The sequence below is a fragment of the Melopsittacus undulatus genome, chromosome 4 (assembly GCF_012275295.1).
Source record: "Melopsittacus undulatus isolate bMelUnd1 chromosome 4, bMelUnd1.mat.Z, whole genome shotgun sequence".
NCBI lineage: Eukaryota > Metazoa > Chordata > Aves > Psittaciformes > Psittaculidae > Melopsittacus > Melopsittacus undulatus.
Window position 1 is genome coordinate 51,453,631 of NC_047530.1, and position 24,671 is coordinate 51,478,301.

At 45.0% G+C, this 24,671-nt stretch overlaps 1 protein-coding gene across 1 annotated transcript in view; it reads left to right on the top strand.

Moving 5' to 3' along the window:
* Positions 1–24,664, top strand: part of TSPAN32 (tetraspanin 32) — a 30,732-nt gene extending 6,068 nt beyond the window's left edge. The window contains exons 4-8 of the mRNA XM_005149198.4: positions 4,446–4,520; positions 17,794–17,895; positions 19,266–19,358; positions 20,943–21,026; positions 23,263–24,664. Of these exons, the coding sequence (XP_005149255.3) occupies positions 4,446–4,520; positions 17,794–17,895; positions 19,266–19,358; positions 20,943–21,026; positions 23,263–23,358 (450 nt within the window). The 3' untranslated portion in view covers positions 23,359–24,664. The remainder of the gene's footprint in view (positions 1–4,445; positions 4,521–17,793; positions 17,896–19,265; positions 19,359–20,942; positions 21,027–23,262) is intronic.
* Positions 24,665–24,671: the final 7 nt, after the last annotated feature.

The following is a 24,671-nucleotide window of genomic DNA, read 5'->3' on the forward strand; positions in this document are numbered from 1 at the left end:
AGTGGGGTTCAGCCCTGTGGGGCTCTGAAACTTGCCATTGGTGTCAAAACCTGCTCTGCTGATCCCCACTGGGCTGTAGCTCACAGAAGTGATCCCCACCCCCAGCTTGCAGCTTTTTTCCCCACTTGTTAATATAGAGGATTTTTAACCTTCCCCCACTATTGATTTTAAAGGATTTTCCCTCTCCTGCAAAGTGTGTGTCTTGTGTAGAAGACCATTTAATTCAGTCTTTAATCAAAGAGCGGAGACACCAGTGTATTGGTGCCTGACATCTGTGGCTGTATAGGGAACCAAACTGCGCTCTGGGGAAGCCTGCATAGCTGTGGGTAATCCACCACAATGCCACTTGGTAAACCAGCTGCCCTGGGGAGACACCAGCAAGGATGCAAATGGGCTTAGGGGAGCATTGCCCTGGTCACTGACCTGTTGGGTTGATCCTACCTCCTCCTTGTGTCTCAGTTTCCCTACTGGCCTTCCCCTCCCCCCCCCCCCCCCCATTTAAATTATAAATGCTCACCCTGCTTGGCTATCTGAAGGTTTGTGTATATGCAAAGGAGGGCCCTCAGTCTTTGCAGGCCTTAATGGTGCTGTCCTAATAACGGCAGTGGATGCACAGTGGTCAGAAACCAGAATACTGACTAAAGCACTCATATTTTAGGAGCTTGTCTTGCTGCAGCATGAGCAGCACCAACAGACCAGACAGACACTATTGCACATTCACTGATGCTTGTGAGGTTTCTAGAAAGTAACTGAGAACTGAAGGATAAAAATTAGGTTCTAAACCTGCATATTATCCCTAAAGCTCCTCTTAGACAGGGAGAGTAGTGACAGGTTTATTGACTGTCCTCGAGTTCTGGCAAACCCTGCTCTTTGGTGAGATCCATGGTCCATCATGCAGTCAGTCCTGAATGTAAACATCCTGCAGCTCTCAGGGCCCCTGAAGGCCACGTTGCTATTGAAGGGGAGGAGACGGAAGGAAAACTGCAGTTTTGCTAGTACTGCTTGTACAACGGAAAAGACTCTGGTTCCAGTGAGGTTTAATGCACAGTGTGCTGTTATCTGGTCAGATGGAGACAGGGGAGATAAAAAAAAAAAACAAACAGTGAGCTAGAATATCCCAGGTAAAATTCTTGTATCTGAACTTTCCAGCCTAAAAAACCCTCTGTACAGCAGAATTTATGTTCAGGATGGAGTAGCTATTCCAAGTACCAGGTCCAAATAATTTCTGTGGAAAAAAGGCCTTAATGAATGCCTGATATAGCTGAGTTTTTCACCCAGAATGTCAGTAGGGCCAGCACACAGCACAGGCTGTTTGCTTTACTGTGCCCAGGTGTATTATTGCAGACAAGTGTGTAGAGAGTCCTTAATAACACTGCAGCTCACTTCAGCATCTTGCTTGCACAATGAGTATTTCTCCTGTGCCCCCCCTCTTGGTTCAGCACTCCCAAGCAAGGCATCCAATGGTTCAGTGAAAGCAGGCATAGGCAGAGCCCATGTGTCTAGCTGGAGCTGAAAACAGATTCCCCTTTTGGACTGAGATCACTGCCTCATGTTTGCTGCATGGAAAGGCAAAACCAGTGTGTGTTCTTAGATGAACTGGGTCAGGAAGAGAGGGACACAACCGGATGGGTGCAATCTGAAATTAGCTCCCATCTTCCTCGACCCTGGGCTGTGAAGTCTGGCAGGGAGCTGGCCCTTGCCGTGGCCACAGCAGCTGGAGCTGAACAGGACACAGGTTGGCTTCTTCCTTGGGAGTGCAGGGGTGTGGCAGAGCTGCTGAACCCAGTCTGAGTTAAGGGACCCCCTTAACTGTCGGGGAAGCACCAGAAAGGTGAATTAAAAGACACACCAGCTAACAGAGAAGTCTGTGCATTCTGTCAAGCCTCTCAAAGACAAATTGTTCCTTGTAGCAAGGATGGAAACAAGGTCATTCATAAAAGTAATTGATGTCTGGATGGTGACAGCCCTCCACAGGGCTGATGTGGCTGCCTCCTGCAAAGGGAACAAGCAGCAGTCTGCAGCCGGCTCCGAGGAGCTCCCAGGGTCTGGGAGATGGTGAACCAGCCTTGACCTTTCCACATTTTGTATGCAAACTATGTGATGCCTTTTCCTTTTTTCTTTTGAATGTCTTCTAATGTAATTAGAAAGTTGCTTTTCCAAAAGCCTTTAGGCTGGGAAGAGAAAAAGCAGCCTATAATTAATTTATAAGATGTTCTCGGAGACTTTTAGTTGCTCTGCACTGGCTGGTTGGAGCAGGGTCTTCCCGAGGGGCCACCTCTTGGTATTCCCAGAGAAGCTAGATGGAAATAAAGGGAGAGTTGATGCTGGAGGTGAAGGACTGAGGTGTGGAGTGCAGCTGAGGAAGGGAAGATGAGAAGGGAGATTTTAATCTGCTGGGGTTTCTGGTCCCAGAGAGATGTTGTAAGAGCTGATGGGGGAAGGAAGGGAGGGCATGGGCAGAAAGACTGGGTGGTGCCACTGACACACTGTTCTCAGTCTCCAGGTTCATGGTGGGTCCCCTCAATTAAACCTTTACTGGAATGATGTGTGTAAGAGCTTTCACATTGCTGTCAGTACTGCTTTTTTTCTGCTATTGTTTTCCCTCTTTTTTTTTCTTGTCTTTGAGCTTGATTTTGGTGAAAACATTGACTTTGTTATGCCTTTTGTTTGAGGTGAGATTGCAGGAAGAGTTGCAAAATGGAGGGTCTGCTCCTAGTGAGGAGCAACTTGAAATGCTCATGTAATCTCACCTCCTCCATTCAGTTTGTGCTGTACCTTCAGAGGTTAAGCCACCTATCTCAGCTGGATTTGGGCTTGGTCGTGACATGCTTTGGTCCATGCCACCTCACCCTGCATGCTCTTCCACATCATCACTACTTGTATCCCCCTCGTCATGTCAGTGTTTGATCAAACTTTCATCTCCTTTGGGGTCTTATGTTATCCCATCTCCTGGCAAGGCAGCGAGTGATCTCACCACCTATATGGTCACGCAGCTGCCAAAAATTAAAAGGAGAGACTGGACATACATAATTGAAGCTTTTCTTAAGAGCAGTACCAGGGTTTTCCCCAGCATTTGATGCAGAGCCTGAAACGAGGCAGCCACAAAAAAGTGGAGTAATGCCAATGGTAGTCTTGTTGCTGGAGCAAAGCCCCGAGGCAGGGCCTGCCAAGCAGAGAAAAGCAGTAGGCAGCTCATGGACAAGAACCAGCAAAAGGCAATTTACTGGCATGTTCTCATTCATTTCCAGGATTTGATTCAATACATTTTCCTTTTGTGCTGCATATGGAGGAATTTGGGAGTTTTGAGTTATCTGAGTTTGTCTGTGTTTTTCTTACCACACTTTTTAAGCAAGTTTTTGTTGAAACAGGGTTGGCAGCAGCAATGTTCTTCTTCCTCTCCTTAAGCTTGAATTTGGTAAACTTTCATTAAAGATTTAATCTTTTTAAAATCATACTATTAAAAAACTCATAGAAAAAAACAAAGAAACCAAAATAATCTGTAGTCAGTTCGGTAATTTTCCCTTGCTACATAACTTTGTAACTTTGTGTTGGAAGAGGGACAGTTTCATGGAAAAACTTGTAAGGACAATAATTTTTGACTGCTGCTTATTCATCATCTTTTGCCATTCCAAGACAAAGCTCTGGATTCGTATTTGATTAGCCCATTTGGCCTTCAAATGCTTTACAAGCACTCTTTTTTTTTATGTGAATGAGATCCTCTGGTGCAGCTGTCACAACAGGCACAGGCTGTTTATATCAGGCTGGGGTTGTTTTTGGACCAGATTTGTTCAAAGAGACAATGCACATAACTTCCAGCTCTTCAAGCCTAGGGAAGAAGACAAAAGTCAAGACACCTCCTCCATCATTTCCGTTGTTGTTTAGACTCTTCAAGGTCAGTTGCTAGCCTTGATTATATTTCTGTCATTCTGTTGTCTAAGTAAGATGGTGCTGGTTCAAGGAAGGGTACTTGCTTCTTCAGGGACTATCTGTGTGGGTTTTCCTCCTTTGAAATTGGTAACCAGGTTTTAAACTTTGGGGATTCAATCCTGTGAGTAAGAAGATGCTATTCTGGAGCACGGTCCTTCTGCAGAAGAGAGGCATACTGTAACTATAATGTTTGTCTCTCCTTCTATTTAATCTTTCCAAGGGGAATCTGGGCAGAATAGGTTAATCGTTTTGCAGGAAGATGGGTGCTTTTTTGGTCAACCTCTTCAAATGACCACAGGCTAATTAGAAGGCTCCTGATGGAGAACCACATTATTGTCCATCTAATTTCTTTTAAGTAACCAGCATTATGAGGAATATTAAAAGAAAGTGATGTTTAGCTCTAACTTGTAAATAAACTTCTTCAAACGAGTGTATTAAATACATCCCAATGGTGTTTTCAGATGGGTATTTTTTTTCCCCATGCTTTAACTGACGGTATTTTCCCTCTTCATCCTCAGGGATTTTTCTGTTTTGCTCTGGCCTTCTGTGGATTGGTCCCAGCTGCCTGCTGGAGATATACGCACAGCACGGAGGTAAGCATCGCCTGCTAGGAAATACCACCAGCATCTCGTCAGATAGGGATTTTTTTTAGCAGCAACCCTTTCTCCCATAAAAGGGACATCTGGTGTTAATTAAGACATCCAAGCCAAGACCTATCAGATGCGTGCTCTGTTCCACCCATCCCTTACAAGAACAGGGCTGCCTTTATCAGCTGCCTCTCCAATGGTGTCATCTGAAGGGAGAAGCCATGGAAACTCTCACAGAGGGCAAACGCTTTGTCCCGAAAGGCAAAACAAAATGCAAGTCTTGTTTTAAATAGCTTTGGGATTTTTTTTCCAAGGAATGTTTTGTTTTGTTTCAAATGAGATGCTTGACTTTTGAAAAGTCATTTCCAGCCAGCTCTAATTCCTGATAATGCCACTTGGGAGCCTCTATTCAAAGGTCATGGTGGGTTGTGGCAGTTCAGGTTGTCTCTGGCAATGGCCAGGAGAAATATCCAGGAGACGTGTTTATTAATTGGCAGCAGTGGTACAGTAAAAACTCCAGTGTGAAAAATGGTGTTTGGGCTGCTGTCATGCTGGACCAGAAAGAGAAGATTGTATGAAGCCAAATATGCAAGAAAGCTGGGGTTTGAATTGTTAACCCTGAGTTTGCTGGTGCTGTAATAGATGCGTGGTGGAGGAGATGAAGGTTCTGGGGAAGCTGAGTTGAGGCATACAGAGTTGCTAAGGGACAGCCCTGGGCATTGCAGTGGGTATCCATATCCAGTGCCTGGGATATCCCTGGGGCCACAGTAGCAGGCTGCTGGGGAAAGCAGAAATTGATCTTAATATTTAGTAGCCAAAATTCTCTGTTTCCCAAATCCAGAGAGAATATAGGAATATATCCAGGGAATATAAATGAGGAAAGATTTAATTAGGCATGTCACTTACAAAACATATGGTAATTCGGTTGTGCTTGAAAGGTAACCTGTCTTGCCAGTGATAGAAATGCAGATGTGAGAGAGAAATGCAGATGTGACTGTCCCTCCAGGACAAAGGCAGGTAGTGCAGTGCTCCACAGAACTGACAGGAGCAGGGGGAAGACTCCTGAAGTCTCGTTATAGAGCTGTTTCTTTGTCTGACTTTCTCAAAGTAAAGAGCAAACTTAAAGCAGGTGCTCTCACCAGCCTCCTCCTGACAGTACTGTCAGAAATAGTTACTTGTGGTAGTACAAGGGAAAAAATCAAACTTGGCCAAATTGACAGGTGTCTTGAAAGCCTGATGGGATTCATGCAGCTACCAAGAAAGGAAGAGAATGTGGGGATGTAAAACTGAATGTGGATGAATATGCCCATTGCACGTGCCTGAATCAGTGCCTCTGAAAGCAACAAGGGGCTACTGCCCCCATGTTCATAGCTAAAACAAATTTGCATTTTTCCCATGCAAAACACATAGACTTCCCAGTGAAAAGAAAATCAGACTGTTCAGTTTGGAAATGCCAGCTTGAGCTGGCATCAGTAGATCCCTTCGTCTTCCTGCACATGGGTGAGGTGCTGAATTTAGGTAATGCTGAAAGCAGAGCCTTCCCCTCTTCTGCAAGCGGGGAGGTGGGATATGTGAGGTCCCTCCTGCACCAAGCCACCGCAGATACTCTCAGTGGTTTATTCCTCTTGATAACAGGAATTATAAAACCATTTACATTTTCCACTTCCTTCAAAAGCAGACCCTGTTACAGAAAATCACCCGAAATGGAAAAGCCACTTGAAAATTTGTTTTGATGGTTATTTTCAAGAGGTGGTAGATAGATGTTATTTGAACATGATGAAAGAAAGATGCCATTTTTGCCTTTGTGGCTGTTTCAGAGCCCTGCTTAGAGCACTTCTTACTGAGCAGCTATACAGGACAGGGAAAAAGGACAAAAAAATAGTTATTTTTACATATTTGATATTCTCAGACCTGGCATTGTAAACAAAATGTGAATCTTCTCATTTCCCATTCTTTTCTGCTTTTGTGACCTTCTGTAGCTCCTTCAGAATTCTTTCAGACAGATGACACTTGCTTAAATCTCAAGTTACCTGCATTCAGATAGACTTGGTGTCGCATGGTCTTTATTCTTAAAATAACATGTACCAGACATGCAGCAATAAGTAACAAATCTGACATTTATCATGCTTTATCCTAAAATGTTCTCTGTTCAGTATTGTAATTATTCCTCCTCTGTCAACCCATACATGTGGCTGGTGAATGGGTTTTGTGAGGTCCAGGTCCCCTCTGTACTGTCTTCTTAGGCTGCTTTGCATCCATTTGTCTGTATTAAAGTGCTTTTAATGAGGAACTATTAACCTACCCATTCCCAAAATATGTTTGCCTGGTAGGTTGCAAAGGAAATGGTGCACAAAATGGGGAAAAACAAATAAGTCAATGTAACATCCCAGATCCTCTCCCTGTTTTGCCAGCATGTATAATGCAGCCTTTCTGTTAGAATCTACCCCCAGTTTACATCTTTGCTTCTTAGCCAACGTCACCAACAGAATAGGTGCTGCTGTCACTTAGAAAGGTGTCAGAACTTCTCTGGGCAGGTTGGCTGCTTGGAGGAAAATCTGAAATGAAAACAGTTGCAATCTGGAGGTTGTTAAATACCTTTTTCCTGCTAGCCATAGTCCTGAGCTGTTCACACTTCAGTATTTTCTAGCTTGGCTTGCTCCTGAGCCCCATGCTCACCTGTTGCACACAACACTCCTTGAAACTCTCATGTACTCTTCTGCCTGGCCCAAATCACTTAAGAGAGTTGATCCCTTTCCGTGTCTTGACATAGCAGAGACAAGGGTCTCCCCAGGAGTGAAGTAACACGTTTGGTTTCCCTTCCTATCTGGCCAAAATGTGGTCTTAGTGGGAGATGTGGTCTTGGTAGGAAAGTGTCACAAACCTATCTGAGAAATGACAATGATGGTGCAATCAAAATGAACAAGAGACCAAAGTACAAGGGAGGATGACCTCTACCTGAGCACCTTTGACAGGACAGCTGTGGTAGCCACAGAAATGATGAGGGTTTTGTATGGTTTTCAGCTACATTAGGAATTCCCGATTCCTGAAGCCAAAGAGCTGTCTTGCTTCCCGTATTTATTTTTATGGCAGCATCTTTCCCACAAACCACTGCCTGTTTAGGTGATGTCTCTTTGCCATTCCCAGCATGGCTCTATGCAGGTGGGACCTGGGATGAGGAGAAAGATGTAGAACATACTTATGCCACATCTGACAGTGCTGATGGGGCAGGCTTCTGCTGCCTCCTCCTCATCTTCCCTTCTCTCCTTAACCATTAGGTGCTGCTTAAAAAACCTGTCCACAGAAGCTGGAGGAAAGGGTAGCCTTGCAGCTGCAGTACAAGTTTTATATCATTTTTAATTGCAGAGATTCAGAGGTAAACATTCTCTTAAAACCAATGAAATTATGATTTCCCAACTCATGGGAAAACTTGAAACCAGTGAAAATAGTTGCCATACTTCTGGCATAAAGGCCTAATTCCCACGTCCTTTGGATGAAGAGGTCTCTTGGATTTGCACTGGCTGCAATGATATCGCAATCTCTTAATTATCAAATGGTTTCTCAGGTTACTGGGTGATTTCAAGAGGAGGTTGCACCAGTGCCTTTCGGCTCTCCATGTGTGAAAGGGCATTAGCCTCTTTGCATTGCACTGCTTGTACTCAGAGAATAAACATGAGGATTTAGCTTTTTATGGGCAGGGAACACAAGCTGCTCATGCACACCCTGGTTCTCCCGCAGTCTTGCTCTGCTTGAAACTTTCTTCACAGGAACCTGTTTGCTCTTCCCTTCTCCTGCTGGAAGAGGAAATTAATCTTTTATGCTTTGTTAGTGAGCGAGGGGATATCTTTTGAGATGGTGATTTTCTAACAGGGCCTGAGATGCAAAGCTGGAATTAGCAGTTGCAGCTATTAAATAATAAACACTGTTACACCTGGGGCTTGTTCTTGAAAAGAGCAGCTTTCCTGCTCCCTTCCCTGCATATGGGATCAGAGCTGTTAGGCTGCCTCAGATTCTTCCTTTTAATGAGCACCTTTGCAAAGCCAGGAGCAGCATTACCTGGGTCTCCAGGAGGCAAATCCTGTCATTGCACACACAAAAGCAGCATGTGCATCTCTTGTTTCTGCAGATATAAAAGGAGTGACCCAGCACTTCCCAGTAATTTCTTAAGTGGGATTCTAGAGATCCTTCCAGTGGCAAACCAGGCCTGTGCTTTCTTCAGGGTGTGTTTGTGTCTGTAACTGCTGCCACTGCTGTGTGTAGGAGCAAACTTGTACAGAGTCCAGTCTGTCTCATCTGAAGGCAATGCTTAAATGCAGGCTTAAGTTGTAAAAACTTTAATGGGACTTGATTACAAGCTGAAGGTGCATTCAGGTGTTTCCTGAAAGCAGACACAAAGCATACAGATAGTTTTCCTTTGGTTTATGATTTGGTGATGCTGCATCAGGATTGTGGCCACTCATGGCGGTCTTATTTTCCAGAAAGCTATTTGATTTGGCTGTGCTAACACTGTGAATAATCCAATATCCTCCTTGCTCTTGCTGTTATTCTGCCAGGCACAATCACTTTAAGGGAAGCAGAAAGCTTTGCCCAGTCTCTGAAGTCCATGGGAAAGAAAAAGAGAGGGGGGAACCCCTCCCCCTTCCATAGGGTTTTTAAATATTGTGAGTCTTTCCTGGTGTTTATGTTCTCATCACACAATAACAGCCCACTCCCCCCAGTGAGACACTGCTCTCTTTTGTCTGAGGCGCCACTCAGGCATTTGCACTCATGGGTTTATAATTTATCACTGCCCTGACGCTGAACCCGCATGGCCCCATTTCTGCTGCTTTCTGTGGCACAGTGTTAGCTGGAGGTTCTGTCTCCAGCAGTGTCAGCCCTCAGTACCTGAGACCACTCGGATGGTCACCATCACCATAGCACTGTCCAACCTTCATGCTGCTGTTAGGATGCTTATCACAGCAGAGCAGCCAGCACTAGCTCAAAGGTGACAGTGCTCCCACAGGGCTAGCTCTGTTGCTGATACAACTGTTTTTTTAAGCCAAAACTATTTTCAGTGTTTTTCAGTACTTCCTGTTGGGAAGCAGTCTAAAGTGGCACTGGTTTCAAGTGCTGTGGGTGAGAGAATAAGGATTACCAGGATAATTTTCCACGATGTTGGGAGGTACATAAATTGCTGTTGTTTGTCTTGAATGATGTGAGCACAAAGGGTCATACAGCCTGTTGGTTTCACAGTTCTCTTATAAAATGGACACCTTCCATATGAAGACAGGCTAAGAAAATCAGAGCTATTCAGCCTGCAGAAGAGAAGGCTGCGTGGAGACCTCATAGCAGCCTTCCAGTATCTGAAGGGGACCTACAAGGGTGGCGATGAGGGACTCTTCATCAGGGACTGTAGTGATAGGACAAGGGGTAATGGGTTCAAATTTAAACAGGGGAAGTTCAGGTTGGATATAAGGAAGAAGTTATTTGCTGTGGGGGCTGCTGCACTGGAACAGGCTGCCCAGAGAAGTGGTAAATGCTCTATCCTTGGCAGTGTTCAAGGCCAGGCTAGACAGAGCCTTGGGCAACATGGTTTAGTGTGCGGTGTCCCTGCCCATGGCTGGGGGGCTGGAGCTAGATGATCATAAGGTGCTTTCCAACCCTAACTATTCTACGATTCTGTGAAATACTTAGTTTGTTTAAAAAAAAAAAAATCCAACAACAAAAAGGGAAACAATTCCTCCCCTCACCTCCAACCCATAAAAACAGGACCTTGATACAATGAGTCTGGTGTCACTTGCAAGGCGTGCAGCTATAGATCTGGAGGATTTAGTGAGAAAAACTAATGGGGGTTGATTAACTTTCTGCCTGGCTTCTCTATACTTCCCTATAAAGTATTTGATGCTTTCCCAAAATCAGAAAGTAATGCTCCTGGCTGAATCCAAGTATCACAGAGATGGCTCTGATGCACCCCTGCCTGCTGTCTGAGTTGGATGTATAACACCCATGCAGCTAGGATTTTGCTGTTCTTTTTGAGACCTGGAGATGAGAAGTGAGGAGGAGGTGAGAGTGTAACAGCTGAGCACTTTCCTTGTTTTAAATATTTTGTGCAAGGACCTGATGGAAGCGCTAGGATCAGAAGTAATCAGATTTGTAAGGCTTTTCTTTTCCTGAATTTTTTGTTCTGAGATGGTTTTTCTCCTTCTGTGTATTCCCTCAGTGATAGACCATAACATGGTCAGGGTTTGCCCAGTCCTCTTTCAAAACCAGACAGTGGGGAAAGTCCATATATATATGTTTACATATCTATATATAGATATATAATCTTTATGTTTAGATAGATATTGAAAGAAAAAGTGAAAATCATTTTGCTAAAAGCCTCATCTGAGTCTTCTCATTTGACCAGTTCAATGACCACCACCAGTCAGGGGGAGCAGCACCTTCTTGTGCAGTTTTCCATGGAGGGCCGCAAAGGCAGCTCTGGTTTGCATCACTGGATGTATTTCTGCCACTTAGATTGATTGGCTTGAGGAAGGCTGGAGAGGAGGGAGCTGTGAAGGAAGTACAAAGCTGCAGCAAGCTGTAATGACTGTGCTGAATAAGGCAATGATGTCCTGGTTGAGCAGGGGGTGGGGAGGAGCCCATCTTACCATGTGCTCAGTACAAGTGGTGGGAGTTGCTCTACTACTTTGCTAAAGTGCCCAGAGCAGTTTTACCTCCTCTATTTCATTGCAGTTCCACCATTGCCTTATTGAAACCCATGCAGTTGCATCTCCCTCCTTTAACCCCATTTCTGACATGCTGTGAAGGTGTGCATTTCTGCATGCCAGGGAGGAAAGGGAAGACAGAGGCAGCAAAGTGTAGATGTGTGGTGGGTTTTTTTTACTGCAGCAAGAAAGATTTTGAGTGAATTAACCACTTTATTCTGGTTTTCCATCTTAACTGTCTAACTTGCAGTTTATAGCTAAGCAAGGGAGTCTGCAGTAGCCTCTGCTGAAGGGATATTCCTGAGTGATGCTAGTCAGTATATCTTTCTTGGTGAACATGAAGTGCTGAGGTTGCCATTTTTTATGAGGCTGCAGCACATATGCTTGGTTTGGTACCTCAAAGGCATGAAGAGCAACAGGAGAGGAGGATCCTCCTCTTGCTTGCTGTACTGCTCTTCCTGCTCTGCTTTGTCAAGGGTGTTCCTGTTAAGCAGAAAAGAGACAGGCTTGTCTTTGAGATAATCCTGACATCTCCTTTCACTATATTGTCCTTGAGTTCCAGCTTTGCAGAGGGAGTTTTGGCTGCTGATTGTCACAAAGATGGTTCACTGAGTAAGTTTCAGTCTGTTGTTCTTGACACCAGTCTACGTTAGTTTTCCAATGTACATCTAAGTGACAAGCTCAGGTTGCCTAGGCACAGGCATTTGCTGGCAGCAGGATTCATTGATACTCTGGTTTGCAAAGGGATCAGGAACTGAAGGCTGAACTCCTTGTCTGATATTTCTGTTCCAAATCCAGTTACAGGTAAAAAATATCCTGATAAATAACCTAAGTCAAGAATGTCAATTTTCCTCCTGAAGGAGGTAAGACTGAAATTTGCTTTAGTTTCTAATAGCCAAGGGTAAGAACACTAATGGTTTAGAGTAAATGCCTTCCTGCAGGCATAAATTCTGCTTCTTCGGGGATAAAGGATTTAGAGGATGATAAACAATCTCAAAATTCCTTCCTTTTTTTTTTACTGTAAGTGAAAAAACCAACTGCACTGAGTCAGCCTCATCAATCTTGGTGGTGATTTTCCATTTGTTGTATTCAGCAACCCATCGATACAATCCCTGAATGAGTGTTTCATTAAGGAACACAGGCAGAAATGGGAGGCAGCAATTATTTTACTAATTTAGGGCTGGAACATTTCACCCATCTTCGTCCAGGAAAAGAATTGTTCTCAGGTGTGACCTCCATACTGCTTCACCTGGAGTTTTTTCTTAAGCTAGAATCCAGCTGATGCTTCATCTTCAGCTCTTGGTATTTTTCACTGATGAGCATCTTCCAAGGGAGAGCTTTGTCCAGTAATACTCCTCCAGCAGTGGGTCACAACATGTCATTGGGAACAGGAAAATCCGCTTAACCATAATGATACTTATGTGTTTGTGGAGCATAAGACCTTTTAAAAAGAAGCTCAGTCTTTCTCTTCTCCAGCTGTATTGGTCCATTATGTGCTAACTACACTCTGAGTTAAGGGATGTGCTTTTCTTAAAGGATGTTATTTAATATAACCACTGAAACTCAAAAAGCATCCTGTTGCCTAACCATGAAGGAAGCACCCTGATTATTATTATTTTTTTTCTCCAACACCTGACATAAGAAACAAAAAAAGAAAATAATTTTGAGGGAATGGACTCAAAGTAGCCCATCAGTTGAGTGCACAATGGGAATACGCTGCAGGTAGCAACTGAGTATGAAGCAGTGCTACAGGCTAGCTCTTCACTATGTTATGTCCCAGAGCAAAGGAAGATGCAGGGATGAACTTACATCTGCTGTATAAAACAATGTTGCAGATAAGGATAGGTTGTGAAAACATCTGGTGACTGTCTTATGCTTTCAGGTTATATTTTTTATCTTGTAAGGTATGCATGAGTTAGCAGGGCATTTTGGCCTGGATAGATGCTGCCATGTGTGACCAGTGCTTCAGAGCTCAGCTACAGCTCTGAGTATATACATCCCAGGCAGAAAAGTTGCTAAGGTGATGGTTCATTAGTGCAATCTTTTGCTCTTGTATGTCTCTTCTCATTAAAGCAGACCTCTTGTATGTTCTGTGGCACAGTCTCCTGTAAAGAAGGAAACAGCCAGTGATAAATACTGAGATTTAGTACTTTATACCTACACCTGAAACATTTATATGAGAAAGATCTCTGCAGTACTCTTTGAAAACAGACTTCTGTGTTGTATGAAGACAGCAATTCTCCCCTTCAAAATCAACTGTTCCTAGCAAAAATCAGAAAGATGATGTAGAGGAACTACAGTCAATTCACTCCTTTAAGAAATGGCTTTGTAGTTTGGTATTCCCTTACTAGCATCTGATTTGTGCATTTGGATAATGGTTGAATGTAAATGCTAGATATAATTGCTAGATAGAAATTCTGAGAACAACTAATCAGCAAATTGTACTTTTAGGCTTGCCCAGACACACATTCTAAGAGAAAATTACTGTTACAAACATTTTCCATTTAATCCTTTGTGCTATGAGTTCTTTTAGTCTGCTTTACAAAATGGAGAAAAATATCAGTAAATAACTGAGAAGCCAACTCACAATCAAGCTCAGAAACAGGGTGCAAGTGAAGTCTTTAGCAGTCATTATGTACCTGGAGATAACCATCATCATCATAGAATCATAGAATAGTTAGGGTTAGAAAGGACCTTAAGATCATCTACTTCCAGCCCCCTGCCATGGGCAGGGGCACCTCACACTAAACCATGTCACCCAAGGCTTCATCCAACCTGGCCTTGACCACCACCAGGGATGGAGCATTCACAACTTCCTTGGGAAGCCCATTCCAGTGCCTCACCACCCTAACAGTAAAGAACTTCTTCCTTATATCCAATCTAAACTTCACCTGTTTTAATTTTAACCCATTGACCCTTGTCCTGTCACTAGAGTCCCTGATGAAGAGTCCCTCCCCAGCACTCTTATAGGCCCCCTTCAGATACTGGGCCTTCGTTTTCCTAACCTGGTCCTTAGCTTTCCGAACAACATCCGTATATTCTTCTCAGGCCACCTGTCCTTGCTTCCCCTTTCTGTAAGCCTTTTTTTTTTCCCTCTGAGTTTCCTCAGCAATTCCTTATGTATCCAAGGAGGTCTCCTGACCCTCCTGCTGCACTTCCTTCTAGTTGGGATGCAACACTCCTGAGCTTGTAGCAGGTGATACTTGAATATCAACCAACAGTCTTGGGCCCCCCTGCCCTCTACAGCTATATCCATGGAACCTTGCTAAGCAGGTTCCTGAAGAGGCCAAAGTCTGTTCTCTTGAAGTCCAGGGCAGTGACCTTGCTGCACGCTCTTCTTACTGTCCTGAGGACCTCGAATTCGACTGTCTCATGATTGCTACAACCAAGGCTGCCCTGGAGTGTCGCATTTCCAGCCAGCCCTTCCCTGTTGGTGACCATGAGGTCAAGCATGGCATCTCTCCTTGTCTCTATTACTTGCAGAAGGAAGTTGTCTTTCCATACTCTTCAGCCTATCATTGAAATAAATAGCAACTCCCCCTCCCTGCCTGCCAGGCCTGTCTTTTCTAAAGAGCCTTCCATTCCAACACTCCAGTCATAGGAGCCATCCCACCCTGTTTCTGTGATACCAACAATATCATATCCCTGTAGACGTGCACACATCTCTAATTCCTCTTGTTTGTTCTCCATACTATGGATGTTTGTATAGAGGCATCTGAGCCAAGCTCCAAATGAAGACAGCTCATTGGCTGGAGGGGCTGAAATATCTCTACATTGCTTCAAGCATTCATTATAGATGCTGGCAACTGACTGGGTGTGTTGGGATGGGATGATGCCCCCCTCACCCAGCACATCTAGTTTAAAGCTTTCTTGACCAGCCTGGCAAGCCTGCTGCCAAAATTGCTCTTCCTCTTCTTTGCCAGACCAGATCCACTGGCCTCCAGTAGACCTGGCCTCCCAGATCAGGTCCCATCCTCATCACCATCACTGCAGTAGAACTGGTGACTGCTCGTGGTTTCTTCCCTTATTGTTTCCAACAGCTGGAGCAGTTTTATGCTATAGCTTTGTTATGGGTTTCTTGTTCTTTCAGTTCTTTCCTATTCACTCTTATCCTTCAAACAAATTTAGTCTCAGTGTTTTATGTCCTTGCACGGTACAACGAAGAAGGTTCACGCATGCACCACTGCATCAGGCAGGACCTCTCATGATCGAATTGATACTCTCATGGTTTTATGCAGTTGGCAGGAGCTTGCCAGTCTGGCAGCTGCCAACTTCTGGGCAGTTCACCTCCCAGGTTGCTTTGTGCAGCACAACCACCAGAGCAGCTGCTGAGGAGGACATAAGCCTCAGGTGGGCCCTGAGTTTTATTATCAGCACAAAACACGTAATGTGCATTGACCTCCCTGCGTAGTGAATTGGTTCTGGTGGCATTGTCAGAGCTTCCTTTGCTGCTAGGGAGCCTGTGACTATCATTGCAGATGAAACATCACTGGACAAAGTCTTATCTTCCCTTGGTTTAAGTTGAATATGATTGTAAAGTAAGCAGCCAGATCCAGCCCAAAACTCACTGCAATTGAGCATTTTTACCAGTTTTCATGAGGTTTTGGGGAACGAGTCCAGCCAAGGCAGAAGGCTTAAAACTACCCATCCCAACATTTCCTGGCCCAGACTTCTGGTTTGCTTTCAACACTTGAACCCTTGCCTGAGTCTAGCAAGTTGACTGAAGCCTTTCTTAATTTTTAAGTCATCCATACGTAGGCCTTTTGTAGGGAAGGTCAGCATCCTAATGGCAAATATAAACATGAGAAAATTGCATACGCAACACCACTACCTTACTGAGACCTATTTGTATGTTGTCATAACATAAAATAGTCTTTATGCCTGCATCTGAAACTGGGGTTGAGATATTTGAAATATAATAATTTCTTGGGTTAGGGAGACAGCTGCTCTGTTCTTCCTTCCTTAGCAACACGAGGCCATGGGAGGAGGTCCAAAGATTATTAATTTTTCTTTATTCTTTATTCAATTCTTCAGTGGAAATGGACACTCTTTTTATTGAATCCATTTATTTCATTGCTGCTGGTGGAAAGCTGGTTTGTGTCCCACAAAGAGTTAGAAAACCTTGTATGTTCTCGTTTATATTGGGGTTTAAGGCTTGCTCAGGGGAAGGATGGTGCACAAGTCTGCTAGAGATCCTGCCTTACTGCTGCACACACCACTCAATGCACTTTGGTACATGGGGGTGACAGAATGAGCATCCTCCATCCTTACCTGCATGAGAAAGCTCAGCATAGTGCATCTTGCTGGAAGGACTTTTTCCTTGGCTCAGAATATCTGTGGTACCTCCATCATGGAGCCTCTTGTTTAAGCTGTATTGCTTCTGCTTCACCTACAAATTACACTGTGACAAGTGCTGGAGCATCCTGGAGCAGTGGCAGCTTTGCTGCACATAAATGCTGAGAAACTCAAAGCCACTCAATTTCTGTGCCATGGTAGCTGTGGAATATTTTCTGATGTAAGCTTTTAAACTCTGTACCTGGTGGCAGAGAGATGAGTTGGATACAAGTAATCTTCTCAACCCATCTCTCTCCTCTCCCTGGTTATGAGCCTCTGTCAGTTGACTGCATTTTGGCCAGCTGATCAGGGTAGAGCAGTATTGCAGTAATGGCTGTAATCACCTTGAATAACCCTGTTTTCACCCTGAGGAGACAGTGTCGCTGTTTTTTGTCCCCTAGAGCGATTTCCAAGTTCAGCCTTTTAAGACTGAGCTGAAAAGCCTCACTTTCAGGAGAGATGGCTCTGCTCCTGGGGTGCCCATCCCTCTCTGTGTGGCTCTTCACTCCATCTGATTTTCCCTCCTGGAAGCCAAATGCTGCCTGCAGGCCCCCTCAGATCAATGCTGCTGTGCAAATGAGGGAAAATGAAAGCAAGAAATAGAGGTTTGACTCCAGCCACTGAAGGCAATTGTTGTATTTTCTTCTTCAACACCCGAGTGGGAGTTGGCTGGGATCTGTCAAGCTGCAAGTTCTCACACATTGGGTAAATATTTACGGTCTGATTCACCACTGAATCACTCCATTATTTTTTTGGTCCTATTCAGGGAAACTGCTTTGTCACTGGGATAACACCAACTCTCTGAGGCCTTCTCACCTTCATATTTTAGCACCTCATTGTCATGTGTGCCTGTCCTCACAGTGACATCAGGATGGGGAGATGGTTTCCTCCCTTTCTGGCAGAAGAGATCAGAGGCACACTGGTCACAGGCACCTGAGTTTTCTCTGACACTAAATCCAAAACTGGTGAAAAGCTCCAGCTGTCAGCTGGTGAGAGCTCAGTGTGATGCTAAAGTGCCCATGCATAACATAAGGTGTTACACATGCAGTATCACAGTCTCTCTCATGGGATTTGCCATGTTTTAGGTGCCCCTTGATGCGTGGAGTCATAACCAGCTCCTACTGCTCACGGTAGTCATATAATAGCTGCACTGCTTGTCTTGCTATACCTGGGAGAGCTTCTGGGGGGATGCAAGAGTGTTTTTCCCTCCAGAGGCAACTGTGCCAGTGTTTTGTGTGTACAGATCTCTCCTTTCATTGCAGGTGGAAGAGAGCATGATGGATGTGTATGATCTTGTGTATGAGGAAGTGAGGAGGAATGCCTCCAGCTTCAGGAGGCACGAGCTGACTGCCATCCACAAAGCAGTAAGTTGTCCTTCTCAGCCTTAGCAGAAAACCTTCCCCTGAGGTATCTTCCCAAGGTTTCAGCAGGCTGGGTCTGATGCCTGTGCTCTGCCTCATGGATGCTGCAGTCTCATTTTCCCTCAGGAACAGAGTACTCTAACCTGCTAAGAAGTCTGCTCCTCCCTTCCTACTCTTCCTCTCCCAGGTCTGACCAACCAGATTATCAACAGGAGGAGAGGGCTTCCTCCCTGAGCATCACTCTCATGCAATATCATCAGTGCTTCTGCACAGTACCCTTTATATATATTGTCTGTCTAAGCAGGCCCTCTGCCGTGTTCCCTATCTGTAGTACGAGAAAGTGTACATATACCTCTTGTGTCCCTGGACAGGCAGAGAGAGGAAGAGAATTCCACGTTGTCTTGTATTTGGACTTGGTTATTTCTGTTTATCCTTGAGCCTATGACTGAGGAGTACAGGAGGCTACCAGGCCTCTTGCAATGCGGAGACTGCTAGCAAGCTCCCAAAAACTACCACCCAGGATGCTGTTGGGGCATGGGACTTCTCTTGGTAGGTGGGCAAGAGTGGTGGGCCAGAGCACAGGGAGGATGTTTGCCCTCAAAGCCACAGGAAATAAGTGAGGGTGACCCCCTTGGTGAGAAACTCCTGAGTTCCTGCTGAGTAAAGGAGATACTGTTCCATCCGCCTCCCACTCAACTCACTTTATCCTCCTGTGTTTTATTAAATCATCGTAACAAGTACTTTCTGAAGCTGTTTTCATCCATGCTTCTCAAAACACAGAAAAGGGCAAATGTTTCTCATTGCGATGATGGTGGTGGCCCTCAGCCATGACCAGCCAGAGTGGTGCTTGCTCTGCAGACTTTTGGAGCAATACATCCAGAGTCCTGCTTGTCAAGGAGAACCAGGCACAAAACCCAGCTTTATCAGTCTATCAGTCGCTTATTTTAGCTACTTTAATTGATGGAGAAACAGTCCCTCTACTCCCAGCTGGCCAGTTCACCCAGCTATAGGAAGCCATTTCCATAGTGGGTGTTGCTGGGGATCCTCCCAGCCCATAACAAACACTGGGGTCCTTGCATCCCTGGGTTTTCCAAACTAGCCACTGTGAGAGCTGGTGTGACCATGGAGAGAGGGTTTGGCCCCAACCTCAGGCAGCAGGCCTGGAAAAGCACAGGCAAATTTGGGGCCAGATCCATGTGCATCCTCTGAATTTAACCTCCATTGCTGTAGCTGTTGATTGCATACCTATATGCCTTGCTCCTTCCAGCCCTGCTTTTATAGCCCTGCCCATCACTGACACCTTCTGCTGTGGCAGCTGGTGGCAAGGAGGGAGCTCCCATGTGTGGCTGGCAGATCTCTCCTTCTTTTTCCAGTTCCTGTGCTGTGGGAAGCATTCTCCATTTGGGGAGACAACCAATGTTGAGAGCAAGACATGCCCACCCGGCCAGCCAAACAATGCTGGACAGGTAAGGGAAAGGTTTCCTCATCCACGCAGTGGGGCTGTGCTGCTACTAAGTAATTGTTAATGAGAACTGTGGCTTTTCCACAGTTTGGGGTTACTTTGACTGGGGGTTAGTTGTGGTAGGGTTTTGTTGTTTCAGTAAGGAGGAGCCCCAGTGGATCACAGGTGTCAGACTTGCAGATGTGGTTTCTTTTGCAGTTCTAGAAACCCTTCAAAATGCCTGTGTTTGCAGCCTGTCACTTCCCTCCAACTTCCTCCTCATCTCCTGCATATGCAGAGTGTGAGATATCATGGCACGTGTCTGAGCTCACATGTTGGACTTTTCCACTTGACAATACTTTCTGAGGTGTCTGAAGTGTCTCACTAACAATAAATGTGGAATTTGCTGTAACTGCATTTTCCCAGAGCATTAAATAAGTACTAAAATGAGCACCTCATGAAGCAGAGTGGTGATGCCCAGCAGTAGCTTCATCCAGTATAATTCATTTCTCCTCTTTTCAGTGGCTCAGTGAGGTTGATGGAGAAGCCACTAGTACTGCCTCTGTGCTGAAGCCATAACGTAGACTTCATACTCTCTGAGCACAGCTATTGTATGATGATTTTTCTTCCACAGGAGTAGCCAAATCAGCTGAAGTAGCTGAAGCTTCCAGCATCAATATGTGTGTTGATGGAAAACAAAACCGTGTTGCTACAGCTATACAAAAACATTGTTGTTAGGCAAAGATGTCACACGCTAAGAGGACACGGTGATGCGCAGGCACGCATCAGCCACTGGGGCAGCCTCTCAAAGCACTGCTTCCAGGAAGCAGGGGCAGAATAGACCAAAGAGCTCAAAGAGCAGGAAGGGAGAGCAGAGTTAAACCAAGCACTAAACCAAGTTAAACCAAGGGTAACTGTTCCCCTCCTTCCCCCCGCCTAAGAGTTTGTGTTCCCTCCGGTAGTGAGCCAGGGGAGGTGGGCTGGGGGCATGCGTTTTGCAACCCAGAGAACCACAGCATTTGGTAGCTGCACTGCATTTACTCCTGGCTTTGTGTGCTCTTACTTCACTCTGCAAATCACTTCATCAAGGGCAGGCTTTTGAATTTTTTAAATGGCTCTCTTGGCTAACATCTCCTGGATTTCCTTGGGGCTGTTGGCATGCTTAAAGCTAATGTACATTAATGCTTGCAACACCTTGCGAAATTGAGCAGTTCATTAGTGTCTTTGAGGAACGTAGTTAGCATTATGATGTGCTCTGATTTTCTGTCTTGTCTTTTCCCTCTTTCCATTTTCCAGTGGTTGGAAACAAAAAAATTGTTTGCATGACCACACTTACAACATGCACAAATCCCCCACAATCTGAAACACATCATACCAAGGAAATCATAGGTGTATTGTAGCAATAGGAAATACACTGCAGGTGATTGTCTTCCCATGTTGCAGCCAGCAGCAGGATAAAGGAGAGCTGATCACACATCAGCCCAGTTGTGCAATGCTGCGTCCTCCTCTTGTTTCCTTTTCTATCTGGGGTTGTGGCAAGTTCTCTTTGTGGGGACAAAGCCCCACAGCTGAGCTGCTGCTGCGCTGCAAAGGGTCTCTCTCTCCCTAGGACTGCCTCCTAGAGATCCAGTTCTTCCTGAAGAAGCACATGGACTTCGTCACCACGCTCCTGGGCATCACAATTGGCTTCACGGTATGTGTTTGTTCCTTCTCACTTTGGCCCCAGGAGGCAGGCTCCAGCATGGAAACGTATCCTAAATTAGCCTCCAGAAGCTAGAATTTTGGATCATTCTGGAGACTGGGATAGAGAAACAAGCAGTGGTGGACTGCACTGTGAGAACTACAAAAGGGCCAGGACCTGTCTTATTCAGGCTGATGGATGGAGGTTTTCTCCTGCAGGGATAGCCTTGCTGCCTGGTTTTAATGACCAGGGCATGACAGATGGGAGTGGGGAGCAGCAGGAGCTGGCTGCAGCAGCATTTCACCCTCCCAGGTTTGCCTGTGCATCCTCTCCTGCAAGTGAGATGCTGTGTTACCTGGCGCAGGGCTTGCAGATCGGGTTGGAAAAGGAGATGCAGTGAAAGGTCTGTATTAGGAAACTTGCTGCCTCTCCTTGCCCAGCACTCACTGGCTGCCTCCCAGCTCAGCCTGGGAAGTCGCTTTGTTTGGCCAGAGCTGGAAGCTCTTGAAAGCTACTGAGCACCAATAGGGGAGCTGGAGAGCTGTGCGGGAAGGGAAGGTGTCATTCTCTTAATGACCACTAATAAGCTCAGGAAGGTGCATCTTAGTCAGTGGGTGGGTAAACCACAGGCTTGTAAGCAGCAGAGGAGAGTAGCATGTTGCCTGTGCTCCCAGGCACCGTCTTTGAAGGAGGATCTTGCAGAGGAGGGGTCGTATGATTTGGGTAGAAAGGATCTGTACTGAATTTGTGAGTCTTATTTGGGGGAAGACAAAAGGAAAACTGAGATACTGCAAGAGGAGCATGTCCTTAGGTGGTGAGGGAGCCCAATGGCTGCATGGGGAATGTCCCTTCAGAGCTGGAGAGTGCTAATTAAAACAAGCCTGCTTGCATGCTTGGCAGAGGTGTATTACTGTAATTACCTCTACACAGGGGCCCTGCATGTGTGATGAAGCACACCAGAAAAAAAAGTACACACCAAGAGATTTGTTTCTTCACTAAGAAGGGAGGTTTGGGCTGCTGTGGTATCTCCATGCTGCTCTGCAGCTGGGGCAACCTTTTCTGACTGAATGTGCATTTGGAGGTTGTTTAATTCCTTCTGTCTGCCTTGGCACAATTATTGAGTTAGAAGACTTTTCTTCATCTAAATAAAACCCAGAGGAACAAACACTTCAGTGTTTTATACTGCTAGTAGTAAATTAGGAAAACCATCAGGCATTGCTATGGCTCTATAAATGTAAAGGCATGTGTGAACATGTGGTGTCACTTTCTAATTTTTCTCAGGTATAGGAGGAATTTCACTGCAGCTATATTCAGACAAAAGTGGGAGCAGGTTTTATTATATATATCTCTTTTTCACAGCTTGATGCTATAGCCAGATAAGGCAGCTCTCTTTAAAGTGTGTCCTAGAGGAAGTCTCACTGCACAGTTCACTATTGTGATGGCAGGATGCAAGGGAGGCATGCGATGAGGGCTGTAGCTGCTCTGATGTCACTGTTCCTCAGCCAACAATGCATACATATCCCCATATCAATCCACAATCAAAGGCACTTGCACGTTAAGGCAGAGGCTTTTGGGGAAAAGCACATGGTTACAGCCCTTGTTTATCCTTCCCATAGCAGCCTTACCTTTGATATGTTGCCTGTGTAACCCTGGTGTGTGATATATCAGGGAGAATGTTAAAATACAGAGGAAATGTACTGTCCTCTGCATTCTCAAGTGTGCACGTGCATGGGGTGGGGGTTGGACATTAAGGGTTTGTTTTGTTTTGTTGGGGTTTTTTTACTCCAAACAATACATGGGGATTGTTTGGGGGGTTTGTTATGGTTTGTTTTGGTTGTTTCTCCCTATGTTCTCTTTACAAAAGGATGTTATTAAGAGAGAGATGTGTTTGCTTGCATAGAGAAATGTTTTGTGGTCAGAATTTGAAATCTGAATTTCCTGGTTTCATCTCATTTCTTGGTATTTTCAGGGCCTGGTTTGAGCTGTACTGTGCTAATTCTTATCAGATACTTTTTAACCACATGTTGGTCTTTCTTTTTATCTTTTTTCTTCCTCTTCCCCTCCAATTGGTGCTCACCATTCTACTAGAAAACAGCTCTCAAGAAAAATGTGGCATCCCAATACATAAATTCAGAAGTGCCGAGTGGACTAATAGGCAGCACTTACAATTGCTTATTTGCACAAATAGAACACAAATAGAATCATTTCAGCATTTAATTGTGTGCCCATCTCATGTATTTCCTTTTAGGTTTATGGAATGATCCTGACTTCATTCCTCTGGTTCTCCATCCACTTCAGCAGCAACCTGGATAGGAAAGGCAAATACATTCTGCGAGAGAGGTAGAAACCCATCACCTGGGCATCCCTACCACGCAGAGCCAGCTTTTGGCACAGGAAGATGTCTGAAGTCACACACAGAATCCCCTGGGAAGGCTTTACACGGGTTCAGGCAGTGGGGTGTGTGTCATGCATTTCCCCTTCCTGCACTACTAGCTGTTGTGCATTTCTGAGCTGGTCAGGGCAGATGGTGCTCTGAGGAGGAGCAGTCCCACACCTTCGCCAAAAACGAACAAGGCCTGAGACACACTGGAGGACTGAGAAACTGGCACAGGTTGCCCAGAGAAGCTGTGGCTGCCCCATCCCTGGCAGTGTTCAAGGCCAGGTTGGACAGGGCTTGAAGCAGCCTGGTCTAGTGGAAGGTGTCCCTGCCCATGGCAGGGGGGTTGGAATGAGATGAACTTTAAGGTCACTTCCAACCCAAACCATTTTGTGATTCTATGATGCACCTAGGCTTGAAGATGCAGATCAACTCACCAGGAGACATAGGGGCTGTAGCTCCACAAACAGGACACAAAGCGCCCCTTAAGACAAAGATGGAGAGAAAAGCCCAGCAAAAATCACAGCATTAAAACAAACTTCTCTTGTGCTGTCATCTGAGCATTCCCTGTGACCCCCAAAGATACAGTATTTATAGGAAGATGGCTTTGAATCACAGCCCTGGATAATCTTGGACTATCGGCAAATATAAGGACACAAGGTGTGTCACTGGTGATGGCAAATGTGTTCTTGTAGCTTGGTCGCTCGTATAAATTGACTTTGGGCATGCTGATCATGCTTAAGTATGTAGGCAGCCAATGACCGTCAGCTGTTTTTCCCCTCTTTTCAAATATTGCCAGACTTACACCAGCTACCAGCTTTTGGTAGAGATCAGGAAAAAAATCAGAAAACCAGTTCATGAGCTTTGAAACAAATAACCAGCAAACGGACACAGACCTCTGTTATTCCTCTTTATTAATGCAATACACCATGATTTTTTAATTCCTAGCATGTAGTCAACCTCCTAGAGCTTGGTGCCACACTGGTTTCACAGGAGCTTGTTCAACTTCTATCCTTAGCTCTGTGTTTGTCTAGCTTCACTAAGCCACAACACTGCTGTACAACACAAAAGGACTTTGATATTACACATACACGCAGGTCTGAAGTTTAAATCTATAAAAGAACAGGACTGATCTTCAGCCAGGTCAAACAATACAATGTCCAACTCCATGTCCTCTCTTTACATCATCACCTTATCAATAATAAACACAAATTTTAAAAGCCTCCATCAGCTCTCAGTCTAGTTCAGATGATGGCTCCCTGGTGTGCTTTGCCCTCATT